Source organism: Schistocerca gregaria, chromosome 4, assembly GCF_023897955.1.
Source record: "Schistocerca gregaria isolate iqSchGreg1 chromosome 4, iqSchGreg1.2, whole genome shotgun sequence".
Classification (NCBI taxonomy): domain Eukaryota; kingdom Metazoa; phylum Arthropoda; class Insecta; order Orthoptera; family Acrididae; genus Schistocerca; species Schistocerca gregaria.
Window position 1 is genome coordinate 86,606,767 of NC_064923.1, and position 20,540 is coordinate 86,627,306.

A 20,540-nucleotide genomic window follows, 5' to 3' on the forward strand; every position below is an offset into this window, starting at 1 on the left:
CAGTAAATTTAGAAGAGGAATTTATGCCGCAAATGACAACAGATTTCAGAAATTAACATGAAAGTAATCCAACAGATACCTTTCACTACGTGAAAAGATGTGTCAGTCCACACCCAATGACTTAAGGTCCACCTAACAAGACAATCTGTCTTTGCTGAATGGCTGACACAACATAAATCAAACGTGCAGTACCTAACGTGAGAATCAACCTTCAGATTGGTATTTGAAATTGCAATAGAAAACTGATGTCACTTCAATAGGCCACTAATCCAAGAAGCACTGCCCCTATGGTCACAGACCAAAATACACACTGCCTCTATCCGATCATAAAATGCAGTGTGACCTATATTTATCATGGCCACTTGCCTTCCATAGACACAAGAAATTATTAAGAAAAACAACTACCACTAATTCGTGAAACCAGAAAATATAAATCTGTAACTAAATTAAGAAATGACGTTGAAGTGAACCAGCTACCTTCAGAGTGCCACTAAGCACCAAATCCAAACTTAAATATGCGAGGCGCTATTTCTAGCCACTTTAGTAACATAATTTCGTGGCCGTTCTAGAACATGACTCGCCTCGCCACCACTGCAGTGAAGTTTTGAGCAACTGCAACAGTCAACAATCCTCAAATACACAATAATATTCACTATATATAGAAGGAGGAACCCACCACGAAAGCTTGGCGATTAATTGTTTCTTCTTCGTGTGAAATTCACACGCCATCCATACACATAGCTCTCGAGGTATTAGGAAATCCTGGTCGCCACTAGCCAGACGTGTCAGTACAACTTTAATACTTTCCAGAAGCGGCCCATGCTTCTTCGTTGCTCAAACACAACAGGTCCTCACGGCATACGGCCGTGCCACGTGACATGGTGTCGCCAACTCCCCACAACGACAACATCGAAAGCATGTCACGTAACAGACTGGCTCGGCTCATGCACGGACTCACTCTCCTCAACTTGAGCTCACGCGCCACCCTTCGACCATAGATACCAGCAGACTGGCCCTGCTGTGCAGAAGCTATAGGGCTGGTGTGGCTCCAACATACGCCACGTGACTCTTGGCAGAACGCGGGATTTGAAATCAGTGACCTGCCATCCTATTTTTGTACAGTATTTTACCCACATTTCACAATTGAGTGCAAAACGCTTCCAACAAAAATTACTTTTTTATTTGCGAAAAGTATGTCAAAACTACATTTGACCTGGATTTGTTCAGAGTACCATTTATAAAATCTACCAAATACATCGAACGCCCCTCTGGTGGGCAGCGGGACGAAATTACTATAAACTATCAATTAAAGTAAAATGTCGTCAAAATTCTTTTAAACAGTAAGAGTTGGCTCGGGTAAAACTTTAAGTATTGGATTTGCCGCGTTTTGAGACCTAGTCACTTATGAAAGAAGATGGGATATGGGAATTATGTCAACTACAGGTGTCAAAATTGTCGGCTTTAGGAGCATGTCCATTTTACAGTATTAATTTTAGGTGCACTTCAAAGGTTCAGTTCCTACTATTTTTACAAAAGTTTAAACTATCAGTTTAAAAAAAATTATATTTTAGATGAAAGGTGAGACTTTGAAGTTTCAGAAAATAATTTTGGAGCCTACATTTATTTAATAGTATTGGAATGTAGAAAAAAGTTCTCTTTATGTGTCGACTGTAGGTGCTCTTACCTTATTATAATCTCACTTGTATATACAAAAAGGAGCGTATGTGCAAATGGCTTAAAGTTTTTCCGTCTCAGGGCCTGTATCCAAAGCTGCCTTCGGTTTTCATCCGTAGGGAACCTATGAGTAGGAACGAGAAACAGTTACACTTACTTCTGTAACCGATTTATCACAGATACTTTCCAAAATGTATTATGAGTCTGCCTTTACAGGCATCACTTTCAACACTTTAATTTACCTGATACTCTATTTCAAGTGTAAAAAAACATATAAGAGTCACATCAGCAGATTTCAATAAACGCGTCTGCACTATAATAGAAACACACGTGAAATTTAATGCCATTTCCCCCCGACAAAACGCTGAGTACAGCCATAAGCGCAACACGAAACAACCATGTTTCGCCAACATTCACGTGACTTTAGCCCAGAGATGTTGGAGCCACGAAAATGACGTCAGGGCCAGTCTATTATATTTACGGTCGAACGCGCCACCATAAATAGCCTGCCTCAGAGATGCAAAGAGAGCAAGGCACAGGGACAACGATCAAAGATGGAAGTAAGAGTCGATTTCGCCTGGCGCCAGAAACCCACCGGCTCAATCGCCTTATCTTTTGCTCTAAATATTTTTAAGTTAATATCTTTGTCCATGTTTTGTCATTCATTCACTATTAATTGCGCGTCGTGCTCTAAAAATGATGTGTTCCTCGGTGAGTGAAAGAGCGCGGGGCTTGCGTGTTGCAGGAGGTGTCGGTGTTCGTGTTCGAGAAGCGGTGCGCGGAGAAGCTGCACAAGCCGAAGCGCAAGGAGATGGTGACGGAGGTGCTGCGCGGCAGCGTGCGCCAGCTGGAGCGCTTCCGCCACCCCAAGCTGGTGCAGGTGGTCCACCCGGTGGAGGAGTGCGCCGACACGCTCGCCTTCGCCTGCGAGCCCGTGCTCGGCTCGCTCGCCAACCTGCTGGCCGCCAACGCCAGCGCTGGCGGCGGGGGCGGCGGGGGCGGCGCCTCCACGCCGGACGGCCAGGCGCCGCAGGCAGGCCGCGAGTACCGCTTCCTCGACATCGAGTACAAGTACGGCATCCTGCAGGTGAGTGCGCGCCGTAGCGTGCGACCGAGTGGTTAACGTAAGCCGGCGGCACACGCACAGGGCAATATCTGAAGTGCGCGGCCGAGTTTAGGTTCGTTCTGCGCATCTGACGTCACAAAACACAGTCAGCCAATGAACAGAGAACGACGTTGCCACAGCTCGACTGCAGTGCAGAGCACGCACGAGTGTCTTCAGTTTTAGAAACGTTCAGTCATAAATAAAGTAATTGAGCAAAAGCAATGTCTTGATAGCAGACTTTCTTTCATAGAAAGTTTTGGAAAAAGCATTCTTTATACCAATTGCTTCATATTCTATTAATTAATTAAACCAAAAAAGCAATAAGCTTCCTAATTAAGGCGATAGCAAGGAAAGGTGTTCGTATCATTCTCACTACCAGCTTTTTCGAAATAAAGAACAGCGGTAATTGTTTATTTCCTGCTGTACTTCGACGAAACGTGAGTAATTCATAGTCATACAAACATTGTTTGTCGGTATTTTCTGTGATAATTTAAAGTCCTATCGAATGGCGAGCTGCATTAGCGCCGGCATGGTAGCTCAGCGTGTTCGGTCAGAGGGTAATGTGCCCTCTGCAATAAAAGAAACTGAGTTAACAGATCAACAACGAACTTAAATGGATGTCTTACGACGTCCACCCCGAGCAGATGCAACGAAATAAAGCGAACAAATGGAAATAAAAAAAAAAGCGAAATGGTCATAGTGTGAGTCTGCTGAGTGAAAGCTTCTGAGTTCTAACCTTGATCGCAGCTAAATATGTTCTTTATTTTAAAAACAATATCGAAGTGTCTTACTTCACGAATTTTAATCGTTTCAATGTAATTTTTTGAAATTTCTAGTGGCAACTAAAATCGACCATATGGAAAGTATATGCGATGGAGTTTTACCTCTGCAAACTCTTAAAAATTTCGTGCACTGGTTTACTACATCTAATGCTGCACAATAACTGCGTTGAACATCGAAACAAAATTAAGTCATTTATGGGGGGAAAGGTATCAGTCAAGAAGATGTGTAAAAATAAAATTTTTGTGCCAAATAGTTTTTGTGAAATCGAGTGATAAAGTGTGTCAAAGCAGTCGAAACACCATGTGTCCGCACAGGCGAACAGTGCAATGATGACAAAATCGCGCTCATCGCGGAATGCGGGGAGCACGTCTCTTTACCAGCGAAAGGCTTAATGCGGCCGTGGTGGCTTTTACTTCATAAACTGCGCGCTCCCCCCCCCCCCCCCCCCCCCACCCACCAAACGTAACTTTGCGAACTATACTATGGCGCTACTTCTCTTGGCGCGTACAACTGGCAACGCAGCAATCTCCCGCGTCTGGGCGGGCATGCGCGAACCGCCAAGATAAAAGAATTGAACTATAGCAGGTCAGATATTCTGAGCGTGCGGCTAAGCGTCGACCAATGAGATGGCGGAACGCCATCTACGTCATATGCACGCCATCTCCCTTCAGCACAGAGCTGTGATGCGCCATATTGGCATTCGTTTCAAGCCTATACGTGTATATGCCGTTTATGAGCACCAGCAAATTGAGAATCACTCGAAAACCCGTTGTTAACTGTCTGATTCGTTGCAAAAAAATTAATGAGAAACATCTTATTAGTGTATTATTGTAACTCACGTGTTAATGAGAGTATGCAATTTAAAGACAACGAAACACTGAGTATCCACCAAAAACACATTTTTCTTGGTACAATTTGTTATAACTAAATTTCAGTTAGTAACATAGCTACGATTAGCGCTTTTAGCAACTCGTAATATACTAGGAGTGGGTATGGGAGCCTTCATGTCAGGGTATCGCGGTGAGTAGCATTAGCGACTTCTGCCAGAGTCTGCTTTCGGCTGCGGTGGGGCGAGGACGTCCGCTGCGCCCCGCCGTGCGCGACCGTGAGCGCTTGCTTGTGTTTACCTTCTCGCGGCGCGAGTTGTATTAGTTCCAAGTTCAGTGCGACTATGGCACACACATGGCGCCACGATACGATCAAAATTACCTTCCAACCAGATCACGCGCGTCCTCGAGCCTATGAAATAGAACAGTTCATACGCGACGATCTACGTTTAGATCCGGCGACTGTCGTCGGAATACATTTTTCTGTAACGGCGAGTGTGGTTTACGTTAAAATGACCAGTGCAGAGGTCTGCGCGATAGTGGTGTCTAAATACTCAAACACTCTGATTCAAACATTCTGACGGACATATCGGTGCAGTGACGGTGGATCATGCAGGCATGGGAATAAGGACTGTGAGGGTTTTTGAGCTCCCCTTCGAGGTCCCAGAGGAAGTTGTCAAGGCCGCCTTCCGACCATATGGCAATGTTATCAGCCACGTTGCAGAAAAGTGGCAAACTTTTTCGACGTATAAGGTCTACAATGGTGTGCGCCAAATTAAACTTGAGCTCAAGAAACATGTGCCGTCCTATTTGAACATCGGTGGCTGTCGTGCAATCATCATGTACGACGGTCAGCCGCGTACCTGTTCCGGATGTGGGCAGGAAGGCCATGTTCGATCGAGCTGCTTACAACATCGAATTGCGCAGATACCAGTGGGAGACTCCGTTTCCCCGACAGGGACGACAATCCTGCCCCTCACGTACGCTCAGACGACGATGCGCACCATAGTTGAGGACGAAACGGGCGATCAGCCACATCCATCGACGCCAGAAGTACCAAGGGAGGTACAGGAAGGACCCCCGATTCCAACCCATATGTCGACCCCTCCACAGCAACAACAGCAGCAACAGTCCCACGGACTCAAGACGCAACATAACATTCAGAACGCGATGGGCGTGGACTCCAACATTGTCCCAACCGCGGCTTTCCTAGCGGAAGGTGATACGACTCTGGATTGCCTCCCACATTCGGATACGGATGTCCACGTTCGAAAGCAACGTTCACGTCGACGACGGAAGCGACGTCGACGGACCCCTTCTGACATTTGCCTCCTACACACGGCCGGTCAGGAAGGTGACGTCTCATCAGACGGCATGGATGCTGCGCCTGCTGAGGATCTAAGTGGTGTAGACGGTTCACTTTCCCACACCACGAGTGCCAAGTTACTTCTTGCACCACAGATGCAGCAGGTCGCGTCGATGGATGGCGCTGCGTCTACCTCTACCAAAGACGACGTACGTGAGGGAGATTTAGGTGCCGATCAGCTACACAGCATGGTGTTGCAGCCACTGTGGTCGGACGATGTTGAAGAACTTCCTGAAGAGGGCACGGGTGACAGGGGAGGGGGTGGCATTGGGGATGCCACTCCTAGCATTAAAGACTCTTAATTTGTAACTGGTTTGGCGGGGCCGACATCTCTCGCGGTTAGCTTTGATTGCTATGGCGTCTACCCTAGGTGAAGAGGCTAGGCAGCACACCTTTCGCCTTGCCACAATCAATATCAACGCGATAAGGGCACCACACAAACTGACAATGCTACAACGCATGCTTGATGCGGCGGACGTCGACGTGGCCCTCTTACAGGAAGTATGTGTCGCTAGTTTCCCTGACTTCTACGGATATACCGCCCACATCTCCCACGCCTCTTCTACCGATTGTGGTGTAGCTGTTCTGCTACGAGACGGTCTGACGGCTACGGACGTACTGTACTTACCGAGTGCAAGAGCCATGGCGGTAACTGTCAACGGTGTACGACTCATTAATGTATATGCGCCGTCAGGATCAGGGAGACGGAGAGATCAGGCCCGCTTTTTTTAGGAAGATATTACGCGTCTATTTATGGGCCGCCTAGACGATATGGTGATCGGAGGAGATTTTAACTGTACATTATCTCCGTCTGATCAGCAGCCACATCACGTCCCGTGTCCGGAGTTGGAAATGCTAGTGCGTGACCTCCACCTGCTTGACACGTGGCGTCACATCCATGGCCCAGCTCCTGGATACACCCATTATACAAGTCATTCATCAAGTCGGTTAGACAGGATTTACGTCACAAGCACCCGTTCGATGGCGACGAGAGGAGCAGAGCTCTGGCCCACTGCATTCACCGACCACACAGCCTATATTTGCACCATTGCCCTCCAACCTGCACGTGTGTGGCGCAGTAGGCCCCCCTGGAAACTGAACGTCGCCCATCTGGACGAGCCGGCATGTAAAGGTGCTATCGAAGAGTCGTGGAACGCGTCCTTACAGCGTCGTGGTCGTTACCGATCGACCCTCAGTTGGTGGATTGAATGTGCGAAGCCTGCTCGTAAGCGCACCTTCATGGCTTACGGCCGGGAAGCGGCGGCATGGAGGAGGAGCACGGAAAACTTTTATTACACCGTCCTGCGGGAATGTCTTGCTATGGAGCCCTCACCTGACCGGCAGATCATAGTCAATCGCGCGAAAGCGCAACTCATCTCCTTAGCACGCCATCATTTACAAGGCGCTGTTATACGGTCGCGTGCTCCAGACACGATACAATCAGAAAGGCCATCTATGCACCGCGTGCTCCTAGAACGCAAGAGGGACCGTAGGACACTGGTAACCGACATGATAACGGACGACGGCCGACGCGTGGCAGAACAAGCAGATGTAGCAGAAGCATTACGCTCAACTTTATTCAGCAGTGCTCCCTGATATGGCGACGGTAGACACCGTTACAGCACATGTTCACGGTACAGTTCCACCAGACATGGTACCGACTTTACTGGGAGAAGTGACAGAAGAGGAAGTGCTCGACGCCATTGGTAAAGGTGCTCCCCATAAATCACCAGGAATCGATGGATTACCATTAGAGTTCTATCGAGTATTTAAACAACTGTTGGTACCGTGTTGGGTTGCAATTTGTCAGGAATTGATGTCCCCGGGTATACCGTTGCCTGCATCGTTCTTGGAAGGACTGATTGTTCCCATCCATAAGCCGAAGGGACGGAATCATGTCCGCGATTATCGCCCCTTAACGTTATTGAACAGCGACTTCAAGATCTTTTCGAGGCTGCTATCAGGACGTCTTCGGGGCACACCATTTCACGTCCTGTCCAGCGATCAGATGTCCTTAGGAGGATCCAACAACATCAGAACTGCGTTATGTCGTTACAGAGATCTCATCTCCCTTGCACGGGTGAGACGTTTGCCGTCTGCCCTGGCGTCTGTCGACTTTAGCCAGGCTTTTGACCGTGTGGGCCACACTTTCCTCACGGCCGTTCTACGGCGCATAGAATATCCCGACCCCTTTATCACAGTGTTGACACGCCTTCTGCATGGGGCTACTTCTCGAGTTCTTGTTAATGGAAGACTGACGGCACCCATGCCGATCCGACGATCAGTACGACAGGGATGTCCATTATCAACGTTGTTATTTGCATTGATCTTAGAACCTTTGTTGTGTGGTCTCCGAGACAGGCTCACTGGGATACAGTTCGGCGGCTCCATCTATCGATGCACCGCATATGTGGATGATTTGATGATCGTCATACGAGGAGCTGACGATATGGCCGCGGCGTTGGACTGGATTGCAACCTACGGTACAGCTTCTGGTAGCCAACTCAACGTTGACAAGTCTGTCGCCTTGAGCATCGGGATTGGGCTACCGCAGGAACACATTGCTCCCTTACGCTTCAGTGATACTGTCCGCTTCTTGGGCTTAGAGTTCATGAACGACATGCGACGCGCGACGACGCTCAATTACCGACGCCTTCTTCACCAAATTAGGGCCGGAATTGCAAATCAGCGCTTGCGATCCCTGAACATTGTTCAGCGGGCGTATTATGCCAATGTATACCTTGCATCCCGCATACCGCATGTCGCCCAAACACTACCCATTCCGAAACCCTTGGGTCGTAGCATTATGGCAGCGCTGGGATACTTCGTCACCGCTGGTATGTTACTGAAGATCAGATACGTATCTCTTACCCTCCCCAAGGGAAAAGGTGGTCTCGTCCTAGTCAACGTCCATGATAGGGCCATTGCCCTCTATGTTAGTTCACATTTATGTCTGCTACGCCGTTGTCCTACGAGCCTAACGAGTCTGCTTCTGACGGCGCTACGACCTGCTTCACTAAGAGCGCCGGTGCCACTACAGGACATCCCAGCACACCTCTTTTATATAGGACGTTTCTATTTAGAACAAAGTTATTGCAGTGTAGCGCTCACGACACCACAAATGGCCACGACTCGACGCCTATATCACGACATGCTGCAACGCCGCCCCCTAAATGTGGTCGAACTAAAATATCCTGACGTACGGTGGTGCGTGGTGTGGAAGACTGTACACGATGCCATGTTTGATTCCGACGTTGTTTCCCAATGGTACGTAGTAGTTAATGGGAAGCTGGTGACTCAAGAACGTCTCTACAATATCCACATGGCAGAATCTCCCAATTGTGTGGGTTGTAACACAGTAGATTCTGACGAGCACCGCATCAGCTGTGGAGAGGCGGAACCGGTTTGGCACCTAGTGCGGCAGATGCTGGCTTATCTCTTGCGAGTTAGGCCGGAGCATATATCTGCACGCACGTTATTATTTCCGGATGAGACATTTTACCCCAAGACTCGAAGCAACTCCGTCACCTGGATACGTGGACATGCTGTCCATTACCTCTGTCGTGACGGACGCAAGAATTTCCTTGACTTCTGGCTCTATTTGCAAGAAAGACATCATGCTATTTCCGGGCATACCAGATATCGACAATGCTTTGCAAACTACCTATGGAGTGCATTTCACAGCCCGCCGCGCACCTGGAATGTTCCAGGCAGCGTCAGATGAGGTCAGAACGTCCTGCAAACGAGCATATATTGAACAATCTTTATCAGTGGGCGCAGTCGCTGGGAAGCCTAACTACGACGTGGTAGCTTTCTTTTCATGTTATTTACGTTTAATATCTTCGATGGTGTCTTCATTCTGGTTTAGGTTTTCCAGGCTTGATTAATTATGACTGTTCGCACATTGATACCTATATAAATAAAAAAAAGATTAACATAAAGTGGGCTGGAGACCTGCGTTTCCAATCCAAATAAATACACGAGAAAAAACTAAGAACAAAATGGACAACAAATAAAATATAATAAAGTATTATACCCTTTTCCTTTCTCCTTTTATTATTATTTTTTTATAAAAAGTTCAGAGGCGTATTTAATTTTTGTTGCGTTGGCGAAACCTGAAGTGGTGGCGAACGGCCGTCCTAGTTAGCTTTAGGATGAAAGTGGCGGTGGCACTAGCTTTGTTTTTGTTTTTAGGCTAGATAGGTTTTTGGGGGTAGTATGGGTGATAGGGGCCAACGCCTGACGTGGAAGAGGTAATTTTCTTTCTTTATTTATATAAAAAAAGGTCGTCGGATCAAAAAAATAAAAAAAGAAAAAAACGATAAAAAAGTTGGTAGGAAAAAAACAAAAAACAAAAAACAAAAAAAACGAGGTGGCGCAGTGGTTAGCACACTGGACTCGCATTCGGAAGGACGACGCTTCAATCCCGCGTCCGTATATTTTTTTTTTTTAAAAAAAAGCAGAAATTGTCGTTGGTTCGCGTCTCGCGCTGTCTACATTTTTTTTCCCCTCTGACATTCACGTAATAGGTTCTGACGCATTGTTATTAGTTTAATATAAGTATATACTATTGCATTTGATGTTATGTAAATGTAAGTTCACCTCTTTTTGAGGAGTGGGTTGGTTCGATTTGCTTAATCTACAGAACAGCTTGCGCTACTTGTATAACGATATTTTGCTCCTTTTTCTTTTACGTTTCTCAATTCACATGTTGCAAAAATTCTGCTACTCGGTAGGCACAGTGATCAAGTAAGAATGACATTATGATTTTACTAAAATGTGGGAATGATGAAATAATGCTTATCTTATGTGGAGAACTATTGCAAATTTGTATCACACTGTTTGTAATAGAACTTTTATAAGCCTGTGTTTTTACTAATTTGACATGGTACTTTCCTTTTCGTCTTAAAACATGTACATGGATACTGAAGTTTTTATTTGTGTATATTACATATAGAACAACGTGACTAGCCTATCGGCAATGGAGGAAACGTGCGTTTTGATAGAGTTAATGTGGGAATTTTACACACAAAAAGTGTGACTTCCGAGCTAGAAATATCCCGCAACTGCCGCTGGAGTGTGTCGTGATCGCGTATACCACTTTAGGGCCCACGTAACCGTATGCACAAGTCGCATCGTTTCTGAGGGTTCAGCAACACGTTGAACTCAGCGCGCTCAATGTTGACGTTCGACAGCACGGCTTAAGCCGTTGGCACACGGACCGTGCATCTGAACGTTGAGCGTGCCGAGTTTCTGACGTCATAGCATGGAATAACACGCTCGGGAGTCTTTCCGAACGTGCAGAGCAATATCTGGCATGTCAGATATTCTGAGCGTGACCAATGACATGGCACAACGCCACCTATGTCACAAGCACCCCGTCTCCCTTCAGTACAGAGTTGTGAGGCGCCATATTGGCATTCCTTTCAAGCTTATATGTGTATATGCCGTTTCTGGTACCAGCAAATTGAGAATCACTGGAAAACCCGTTGTTAACTGTGTGATTCGTTCCAATAAAACAATAAGAAACATCACATTCGTGGCAAAAGAATTATTGTAACTTGCGTATTGAGAGTAGGCCAGTTGAAGGCAGCGACAAACTGAAGATGCACCCAAAACGTATTGTTCTTGGTACAATTTGTTATAATTAAATTTCAATTAGTAACAAATCTACTGTTAAGGTTTTCAGCAAGGCGTAACATAGTATGATTAGATGCAGACGGTTTGATGTTGGTTTAGCGTAATGAGTAGTGTCATGTCCCGAACAGGGCTCTAAGTTGGGGCGGTGGTTCGCCCCTTGGCGCTACCTATTTTTTCCCTAACATACGCGTTTTTATTAGGTTCTGATACTGTAATATTAGATTAATATAAATATATACTATAATATTTCATGTTATGTAAAAATAAGTTCACCATTTTTTTGAGGGGTGACTTTGTTCGAATGGCTTAATGTACAGGACAGCTTGTGCTGCTGTGTATAAAGATATTTTGCTCATTTTTCTTTTACGCTTCGTAATTCACATGCTGCAAAGAGTCTGCTACTGGGTACGAACAGTGATCAAGCAAGACTGACCTTGGGGTTTTACTAAAACGTGGGCATGATGAAATAAACTTTATCTTACGATGAGAAATATTCCAAATTTGTAATGTACTGTTTGTACTGGAACTTTTATGAGCCTGTGTTCTTATTTACTGGACATGGTACTTTCCTTTTCGTGGACGATGGAGTAAATGTACGTTTTAATAGAGCTAGCATGGGAATTTTAGGCCCGCCCGTTGAGTAAACAGTGTGATTTACAAACTAGAAACATCCCTCAACTGCTGCTGGAGTGCGTTGCGATCGCGTATACCACGTTGGGGCCCACGTACCGTATGCACTAGTCGCATCGTTCCTGAGCGTTCAGCAGCACGTTGAACTTGGCACGCTCAACGTTAGCGTTCGACAGCACAGTCCGTGTGCCGACGGCTTTACAGCGACCAGTGTGCTTGCGACATCGGCGTGGAAGTTGGTGATTTACTGACAATGTTTTAACCAACGCGCCGTGAGGGGAGGGGTGGGGAGGAGGAAGGGAGACTCGCAGATAATGACGGTAAGGACAATTACAAGGAGAATTCTAATTCGTGCCACACATATTTCAGTCGAACTGCGAGGACTATTCGGTTAGTAATGTCCGCTAATAAAGGAAAGGAGCTAGTTTGCTATTGTCCTATAGTGCTACTTGTATTGTCCCCTTTAGTGAAAACTATAGTTACCACTTATTTGTTTTCGCTGTAAGTCCAGTGGTAATCCGTGTTCCCACTTCTAAGCTGTGCTACCATCTCTGATAGAGTGTGCTAACTATGTGTAGATTGTCAACGGTTAGGCGAAAGCTGTTGTATTTCTACCTTGTGAGTCAATCAGCGCAGAAGCGCAGTTCCCGCGTGAAAACGAGCCACTGTTTCGGCCGCTACAGCGTTTTTTTTTTTTTTTTGTTTTTTTTTTTTTTGGATAGTGTGCTTTCCTTTTGCGTGTGAAGTTGTATTTATTTACTTTTATTTTTATGAAGGAGATAGTATTCGTGTATATTTGCTGGATTTGACAGAAAATTACATAAATATTACAAGCTTAGTGGAAGCAGAAGTGAAGTATTCTGCCCATTGGCTGTGGCAGAGTATAATAAAGTAATGGGAGGAGTGAATAGATTTGATCAGCTGCGTGAACGGTACGCTGTAGGCCGTCGTTCATGGAAGTGGTGGCACAAACTGTACTTCTTTCTTGTGGATTTGGCAGTTGTGAATTCCTACGTTGTGTGGAAGCTACAGAAGACAGAAGCAGACCAGCTAACATTTAGATTGCACTTAGCAAGGCAGCTTATCTCTGGCTTTTCAAGTCGTAATAGAAGAGGAAGGCCGGTTCATTTTCTAACACCAAAAAGAGGTGTGTCTGGAGTACCAGATGAAGTTTGTCTGGAGAAAGTTGGAACTCATTTCCCTACAAAAGGTACAACAAACAGAAGATGCCGCCAATGTAGCACCAAGAACAAAGAAAAGAACCAAAAATAATGTGTAGCAACTGTCGTGTACCTTTGTGTGTAGCACCAAGCCTCTCTAAGTTCCATAGTACAGCACCTTAATGAACTCGAAGGACAGTATGAACTAAAACAAATATAAATGTAATGTTTAACATGTTTTTGTACTAAAAAATAAAGGAAATACATTTTTTTAAAAAAAAAGTAGCAAGTGAAGTTACTCCAGAGTTCGGTGGGAACAATAGTTCCCACAAATTTTTTTTATACTCTTACGCTAAACTCTCACTTTCAAGATCTAAACTATGATTTAACAAGCGGTTTCTTAGCCCAATAAAGTGTTCATAAAAAGTCTACAACTTCCGGAAATGATTTGGTCACTAAAGAGTTAACCATGAAAGGTTCCTTCTGTTTGGTTATGCATCGTTACCTTTTGGTATCTCTCTTCCTCTGTTACCTTCTGTGCCGGATGTGTGTGTGGCCAAGCCGCCTCATTGGCAAGTGCTTGCCTGCTTGATACATTGCTCAGAAGGATTGAATTTAAGGGGGCGGCCAGACGTTTAGTTAAATGATCTGATGATTATTATGCTATTATTCCGCAACGGATAACGCGGGGGAGGGCTCAAACAACCAAGTGGGCAAGTCAGTAAAGGCCACTCTCTATCATGATCTATAAGGACACCACATTGCTCTCTACACAGGACTGGGGTTTGTAGTGACCACTAAATTCATGACATCACGTTTATAGGACATTTATTGTCTAGATTCGCAGAAACTTTACAAACTTAATATGACATTTATTATCTCTATTCCCCAAAACCTTACAAATTTAATAATTGCAGCAAACAAAGTCAAGTCAAATAACTTCCAGTTTTTTCTCTCACAGAAGGTGCTTAAACTAATAGGCATCTCGATTCTACTTAAGCAATGGGAAATAGGATGGGACTGCGATGCTGCCCTTGTGGTCCATCTGGTGGGACAGTGATCGAAATTCGCACCCAAGATTACTACGAGGACCTAATAACAAAAATTCTCTTTGGCGGAAAAACGGGGGAATAAAGCACACACAAACATCTCCCATATTCACAAAAGAAGGCAAATTCTTAAGAAATAAAACCCTGTGAAAAACGGCACACGCAAATGATAGATTAACAACACATGTAAGCATCCTCACCTTAACTAATTTCCAAGAGCGAACTGGTAACTCGCTGGTAGTGCTATTCGGCAGCACGTGGGTGACCGATACCAACAGCTGATTTCTTTGTACTCGCCCCTCTGTTCGCTCTTGTTTTCCAAACTGTACAATCATTCACACACACCAACTATTCTCTATCAAAGTAGTTAGGACATGCTGCTTGCAAATGGAGGTGAAAAAGGAACCGTGAACAAAATTTATGAGACGGCCTCGAAAAATTATGACGTCATACGCTTAGAACCTTAAGTATGCCACACACGCATCTCCTACCAGGTTTCACACGGAATCGTCATCCAAATTACTCATCCGCCGTTACGACCACGTTTTAACTAGGCGCGGTGACGCCCCAGGTTACTTTAACATTGAAAAAAACGCTGCTTCTAAAAGTGAAACTATACGATTTTTCTAGAGCTATTGCTGCTCTCGTACTCTGACGGCACCAAGTGATTGCAGCACTATAAATGGATAACGCGAGCCTCCATGCTCGCCTCTGAAAAAGAAACCCTAACTGAAAACTTCAATTGTACAGGCAAAATTTCTAAAAAAAATGAATGGATGGCCGTAACGACACGCTAACTATTTCAATCGTGAAAAAGAGCGAATTAGTAACAGTGTAACACATAATACCTCATCCCGCGGTGAAATTGGCGGCAAAGACGGAGATCGCCCTCGATTCCGTCCGCTCAGTTCAGCCGCTACCCGAAGAGTGACAATCATGGCGGCTCTCCACGGCCGATCCCTTACATGGAGGGGAGGGGGACCTGTTACCAACCCCGGACCACCCCCTGGCAAACAGGTGCATCTTCTCTGTCTTGACTACAGGATTAGCTTGGCACTAAGCGACCTACAGCGTGACCGCATCTCTCTGCCTTGGCATTACCAATAGACGAACTCTTAATACAAACCCCAGTCTTAATCAACCGAAGGCAACGTAGTGGGAATTAGGGAAAGGAAGTGCATTTATGTAATTATGACGTGATTAAATAAACAGCTAGTCCACTTATTCACTCGAGATATCACACTATTTATATTTAAAAAAATGTTGAAATTATATTCAATATAATGCAACAAAAAACTAATTGTAATGAGATGGAACAAACTGTTCCCTGTCAACCGATTTACGGCTTGGAAGGCTATCTTCAGACATTTACTGACTATTGTCGTCAAAGAAGTTACAACATTTCTAAACTACACTGAAAAGGAAGTTACCATCTACACTGAAGGAGAAACACAGTAAATAACAGCTTTGACAGTGTGGTTGTAATGCAGTGAATAACTATAAACGGAGTAAACAGGAAAAACTTTAACACAAAATTGGAACAACAAGCCTACATAACAGTTTATATTAGTAAACAAAAGCAATAAAATAAAATCTGTACTTCACAGAGTTACTTCAGGAGGTAAAAACATGGAGAGTGATACACAAACCAACTGAAAGAAGAAAGGATTATCAATGTAATTACTGAATATAGCACGAACTTAAACAATATCATTAAGCTAAACAGAAGTGATTAAATGCAGGAACATGGAGTAGTGTAAGGGAACCTGCAGTAAATGCCATCTTTCAGAGTGTGGGGGTGCTACATTTTAGAAAGTAAAAAGTTTAACAATATGCGAATATAAACGAGCAAACAGCAAAACATTAACATTATACTGTGTAACACTGGCACTAATTTTAGTACCTCTTGTAGTTGTCTCATCAAGTACTGCTTTTATTTTACTTGGTTCATTTATTAATTGCGAATTGTTAAACAGGCACAACTTTGAGTAAAATGTTAATGTTTTTCCTGTTTGCTCATTTCATATTCGTATCTTGTTCTACTTTTTAAAATGCAGTACCACCACACTCTGAAAGATGGCGTTTACTGCATTTTCCCTCACACTCCTTATTGATATTGCTCAAATTCGTTATATATTCACCAGTTACATTGTTAATCTTTCTTCTTGCAATTTCTTTGTGCATCACTCTCCATGTTTATACCTCCTTAAGTAGCCTTGTCAAGTACTAAGTTTATTTTATTGCTTTTGTTTATTAATATAAGCAGTTATGTACGCTTGTTGTCCCAGTTTTGTGTCAAAGCTCTTCCTGTTTACTCCGTTTACATTTATTCTGTCCAACATTTACTTTTTACATCACATTACCACCACACTGTCAAAGCTGTCGTTTACTGTACTTTCCTCCTTCATTGTAGACGTGTAACTGTTTTTAGAACCATTGCAACAAAAGTCTGAAGCTGGCTTTATAATCCGAAAACCAGTTAACGCAAGTACTACTGTAGAACAACAGCAAACTAGCTCTTTTCACTTGTTATTAATTTTTTCTACCAAGAACCGACGGAAGATTCAGTTATCATATGGACGGATATGTAGCGAAAAACCAGAGTCTCTTTACCCCTATCGATCTTGTCACGTTATCAAAAAAAAAAAAATGGTTCAAATGGCTCTGAGCACTATGGGACTTAACTATTTTGGACATCAGTCCCCTAGAACGTAGAACTACTGAAACCTAACTAACCTAAGGACATCACACAACACCCAGCCATCACGAGGCAGAGAAAGTCCCTGACCCCGCCGCGTCACGTCATCCTTTTCAGTTCTGAGCACGCACTGAGCACATAAAGATGTAAAGATGCCTAAAACAATAGAGTCTCCCGCCGAGTACACTACTGGCCAGTAAAATTGCTGCACCAAACAAATGGCGTGCTACAGACGTGAAATTTAACTGACACGAAGACGATACTGTAATATGCAAATGATTAGCTTTTCAGAGCATTCACACAATGTTGGCGACGGTGGCGACACCTAAAATGTGCAAACATGAGGAAAGTTTCCAACCGATTTCTCATACACAAATAGCAGTTGACCGGCGTTTCTTGGTGAAACGCTGTTGTGATGCCTCGTGTAAGGAAAAGAAATGAGCACCATCACGTTTTAGATTTTGATAAAGGTCGGATTGTAGCCTTTCGCGATTGCGGTTTATCGTATCGCGACATTGCTGCTCGCTTGGTCGAGATCCAATGACTGTGAGCAGAACATGGAATAGGTAGGTTCAGGAGAGTAATACGGAAAGCCGTGCTGGATCCCAACGGCCTCGTATCACTAGCAGTCGAGATAAAAAGTATCTTTTCCACATGGCTGTAACGGATCGTGCAGCCACGTCTCGATTCTTGAGTCAACAGCTGGGGACGTTTGAAGGACAAGAACCATGTGTACGAACAGTTCGACGTTTGAAGCAGCATGGACTATCACCTCAGAGACCATGGCTGCGGTTACCCTTGACGCTGCATAGCAGACAGGAGCGCCACGATTGGCAAAACGTCATTTTTTCGAATGAATTCAGGTTCTGTTTACAGCATCATAATGGGCGCATCCGTGTTTGGCGACATTGCGGTGAACGCACCTTGGGAGCGTGTATTCGTCATCGCCATACTGGCGTATCACCCGACGTGATGGTATTGGGTGCCATTGGTTACACGTCTCGGTCACTTCTTGTTCGCATTGACGGCACTTTGAACAGTGGATGTCACATTTCAGATGTGTTCCGACCCGTGGCTATACCCTTCATGCGATCCCTGCGACACCCTAGATTTCAGCAGGATAATGCACGACCGCATGTTGCAGGTCCTGTACGGGCCTTTCTGGATACAGAAAATGTTCGAGTGCTGCCCTGGCCAACACATTCTCCAGGTCTCTCACCAATTAAAAACGTCTAGTCAATGGTGGCCCAGCAACTGGCTCGTCACAATACGCCAGTCACTACTTTTGATGAACTGTGGTATCGCGTTGAAGCTTCATGGGCAGCTGCACCTCTACACGCCATCCAAGCTCTGTTTCACTCAATGCCCAGGCGTATCAAGGTCGTTATTACGGCTAGAGGTGGTTGTTCTGGGTACTGATTAATCAGGATCTATGCACCCAAATTCCGTGAAAATGTAATGACATGTCAGTTCTTGTATAATATATTTGTCCAATGAATGCCCGTTTGTCACCTGCATTTCATCTTGGTGTAGCTATTTCAATGGCCAGTAGTGTTTTTTGCAGGAAGAAATTCGAGTCGACTGGAAACTATTTAGGACGCGAAAGTGTTTCGTACACCGTATTTTGTACGGTAATGTGTTGTGATTCTGGCGTCCCCACATATTTGTCCATCCCGTTGTTGCAGGAGTTATGTAGCAAACGAGAGAGTTTCATAGCATATGCTAACGTGGAGAGCTGCTTCAAATCGGGCGTCAGACTGAAGACAACAGATTTAACGTGTTTATTGCACTAATGCCGGTGACAATGTGAACACCTGGAAAAACTTAACAGAACTAACCTGAAAACCATGGCTGTGTAAAACAGTGTAGCAGCAGTACGTGATTCAGATTACATACGGAGAGGGACCGCCGCGCACATTCAGAAGACAAAAGTGGAAGCACGTGACATCAACCCTCGTGACGTCAATCGTCTCAGCAGCAGGGTGTGAAGGAGTTCGAGTAGACAAGAACAACCATTCTACAAATAACTTCATAATATAGCATTTTCGGCTCTACTACGAAGTACTTGTATTTAGTGGGCGTGCAGAAATACCACATCGAATACACTCAGACACAGTATAACTTCATGTCGTGTTACGCACTTCGACTGCAGTGTATCACACCATAATGAATTTTTAAAGTTCAGAGTGGTGGACGATGTGGCCTATTTCACACCTTATTTTAATTCTATGTGCTGAGTATATTTATATGTTTTGACGATGCCATTACGGCCTTATGACTTAAGGACATGGTGTAGAAAAATCTGAGGCTGGTCATTACTGACTGAAACCGTCTCATCAAGAGAATTGATATTGTGATGAAAGACTGGAATAAAAATATTTGAGAGATCATATACACTTCTGTAACCCTAATCGTTTGTGGATCTTCACGCACTTAAACTTTCAAATTACAGAACTCTAGTCACGGTCATGTAAATTGTTATGAGTGTCCCATTTGGAATAGTTTCTTGCATGCACCTACATCCTCACTTGCATCCTAGAATCAGAACTACAGAGATTTTATTAGAGCGCCCCGAGGAACCTTTCCTCCTTGGAAATGCTGTAGCACTCAACATGTAAAATTTTGCCCAACACCTTCACCTGAATAAAGGAAAGAAACTTATCAGCTGCCTTTTATGTGCTGAATGTTTTTGAAACGTAACAGAATCGTTTACGCTCATGAGATCTTACTTCACGGCATTTCCTTGTAGATTTCCTCTTCAGTGGTAGTGGGCAACAATGTACATCATTTGTAGTGAGAATCCTCCTAAAACACAGAAGGTTATACGATATGGACGGCGGGCAGAAATGGGTAATCCACGAAGATTCGATGGTAAAATGTCAGTCCAGAAGAAGACAGCATGATATTAAGTGAAACAATAAATTTGAACTGTGGTGAAGTACAAGTTTCCGTGATCGGGAAAAGTTAGAATGTACACTACTCGATAAATTCCTAAACCATGTCGGACAAACAAGTCTAAAGGTGCAAGAGACTTTTAAAATCAGTAATGAGTTGATGAGTCGTCTAAAGTGGTTACTTATCCCGAGCAAGAGTTTAGGAATTCATAAAACTGATTGGGTATAATAAACAATTACGAAAGCATTCAGTAAGTAACGCAACACACTTTTTTTCTGAAAAGAGGCTACTTTTATTCGGGATTCCAATACATCATATTATTCCCAACACTTTTGGCAACAAAATCGTATTTTTCAACTTCATCTCCGTTCAATGCGACTGTCTTACGCGATCTTACAGGGTGGACCTGTAGGATCACGTGGTGCCACTTTACTGCGAGACGTCGGAGGTGACGTCTTGTCTGCGTCAGTAACCTCTCCACCATCCACGTACTGCCTCCCGCGGAGTGCATCATTCAGTGGGCCAGACGGATGGAAATCGGAAGGCGTAAGATACGGCCTGTAGGATGGATGAAGAAAAACAGAATGAATGGCTCTGGGACTTAACTTCTGAGGTCATCAGTCCCCTAGAACTTAGAACTACTTAAACCTAACTAACCTAAGGACATCACACACATCCATGCCCGAGGCAGGATTCGAACCTGCGACCGTAGC

At 44.4% G+C, this 20,540-nt stretch overlaps 1 protein-coding gene across 1 annotated transcript in view; it reads left to right on the plus strand.

The window, feature by feature from the left end:
* The window catches only part of LOC126267610 (SCY1-like protein 2), a 1,033,915-nt gene that overhangs the window by 282,938 nt on the left and 730,437 nt on the right, over positions 1 to 20,540 (plus strand). Inside the window, exon 4 of the mRNA XM_049972911.1 lies at positions 2,420 to 2,761. Within this exon, the coding sequence (XP_049828868.1) occupies positions 2,420 to 2,761 (342 nt within the window). The remainder of the gene's footprint in view (positions 1 to 2,419; positions 2,762 to 20,540) is intronic.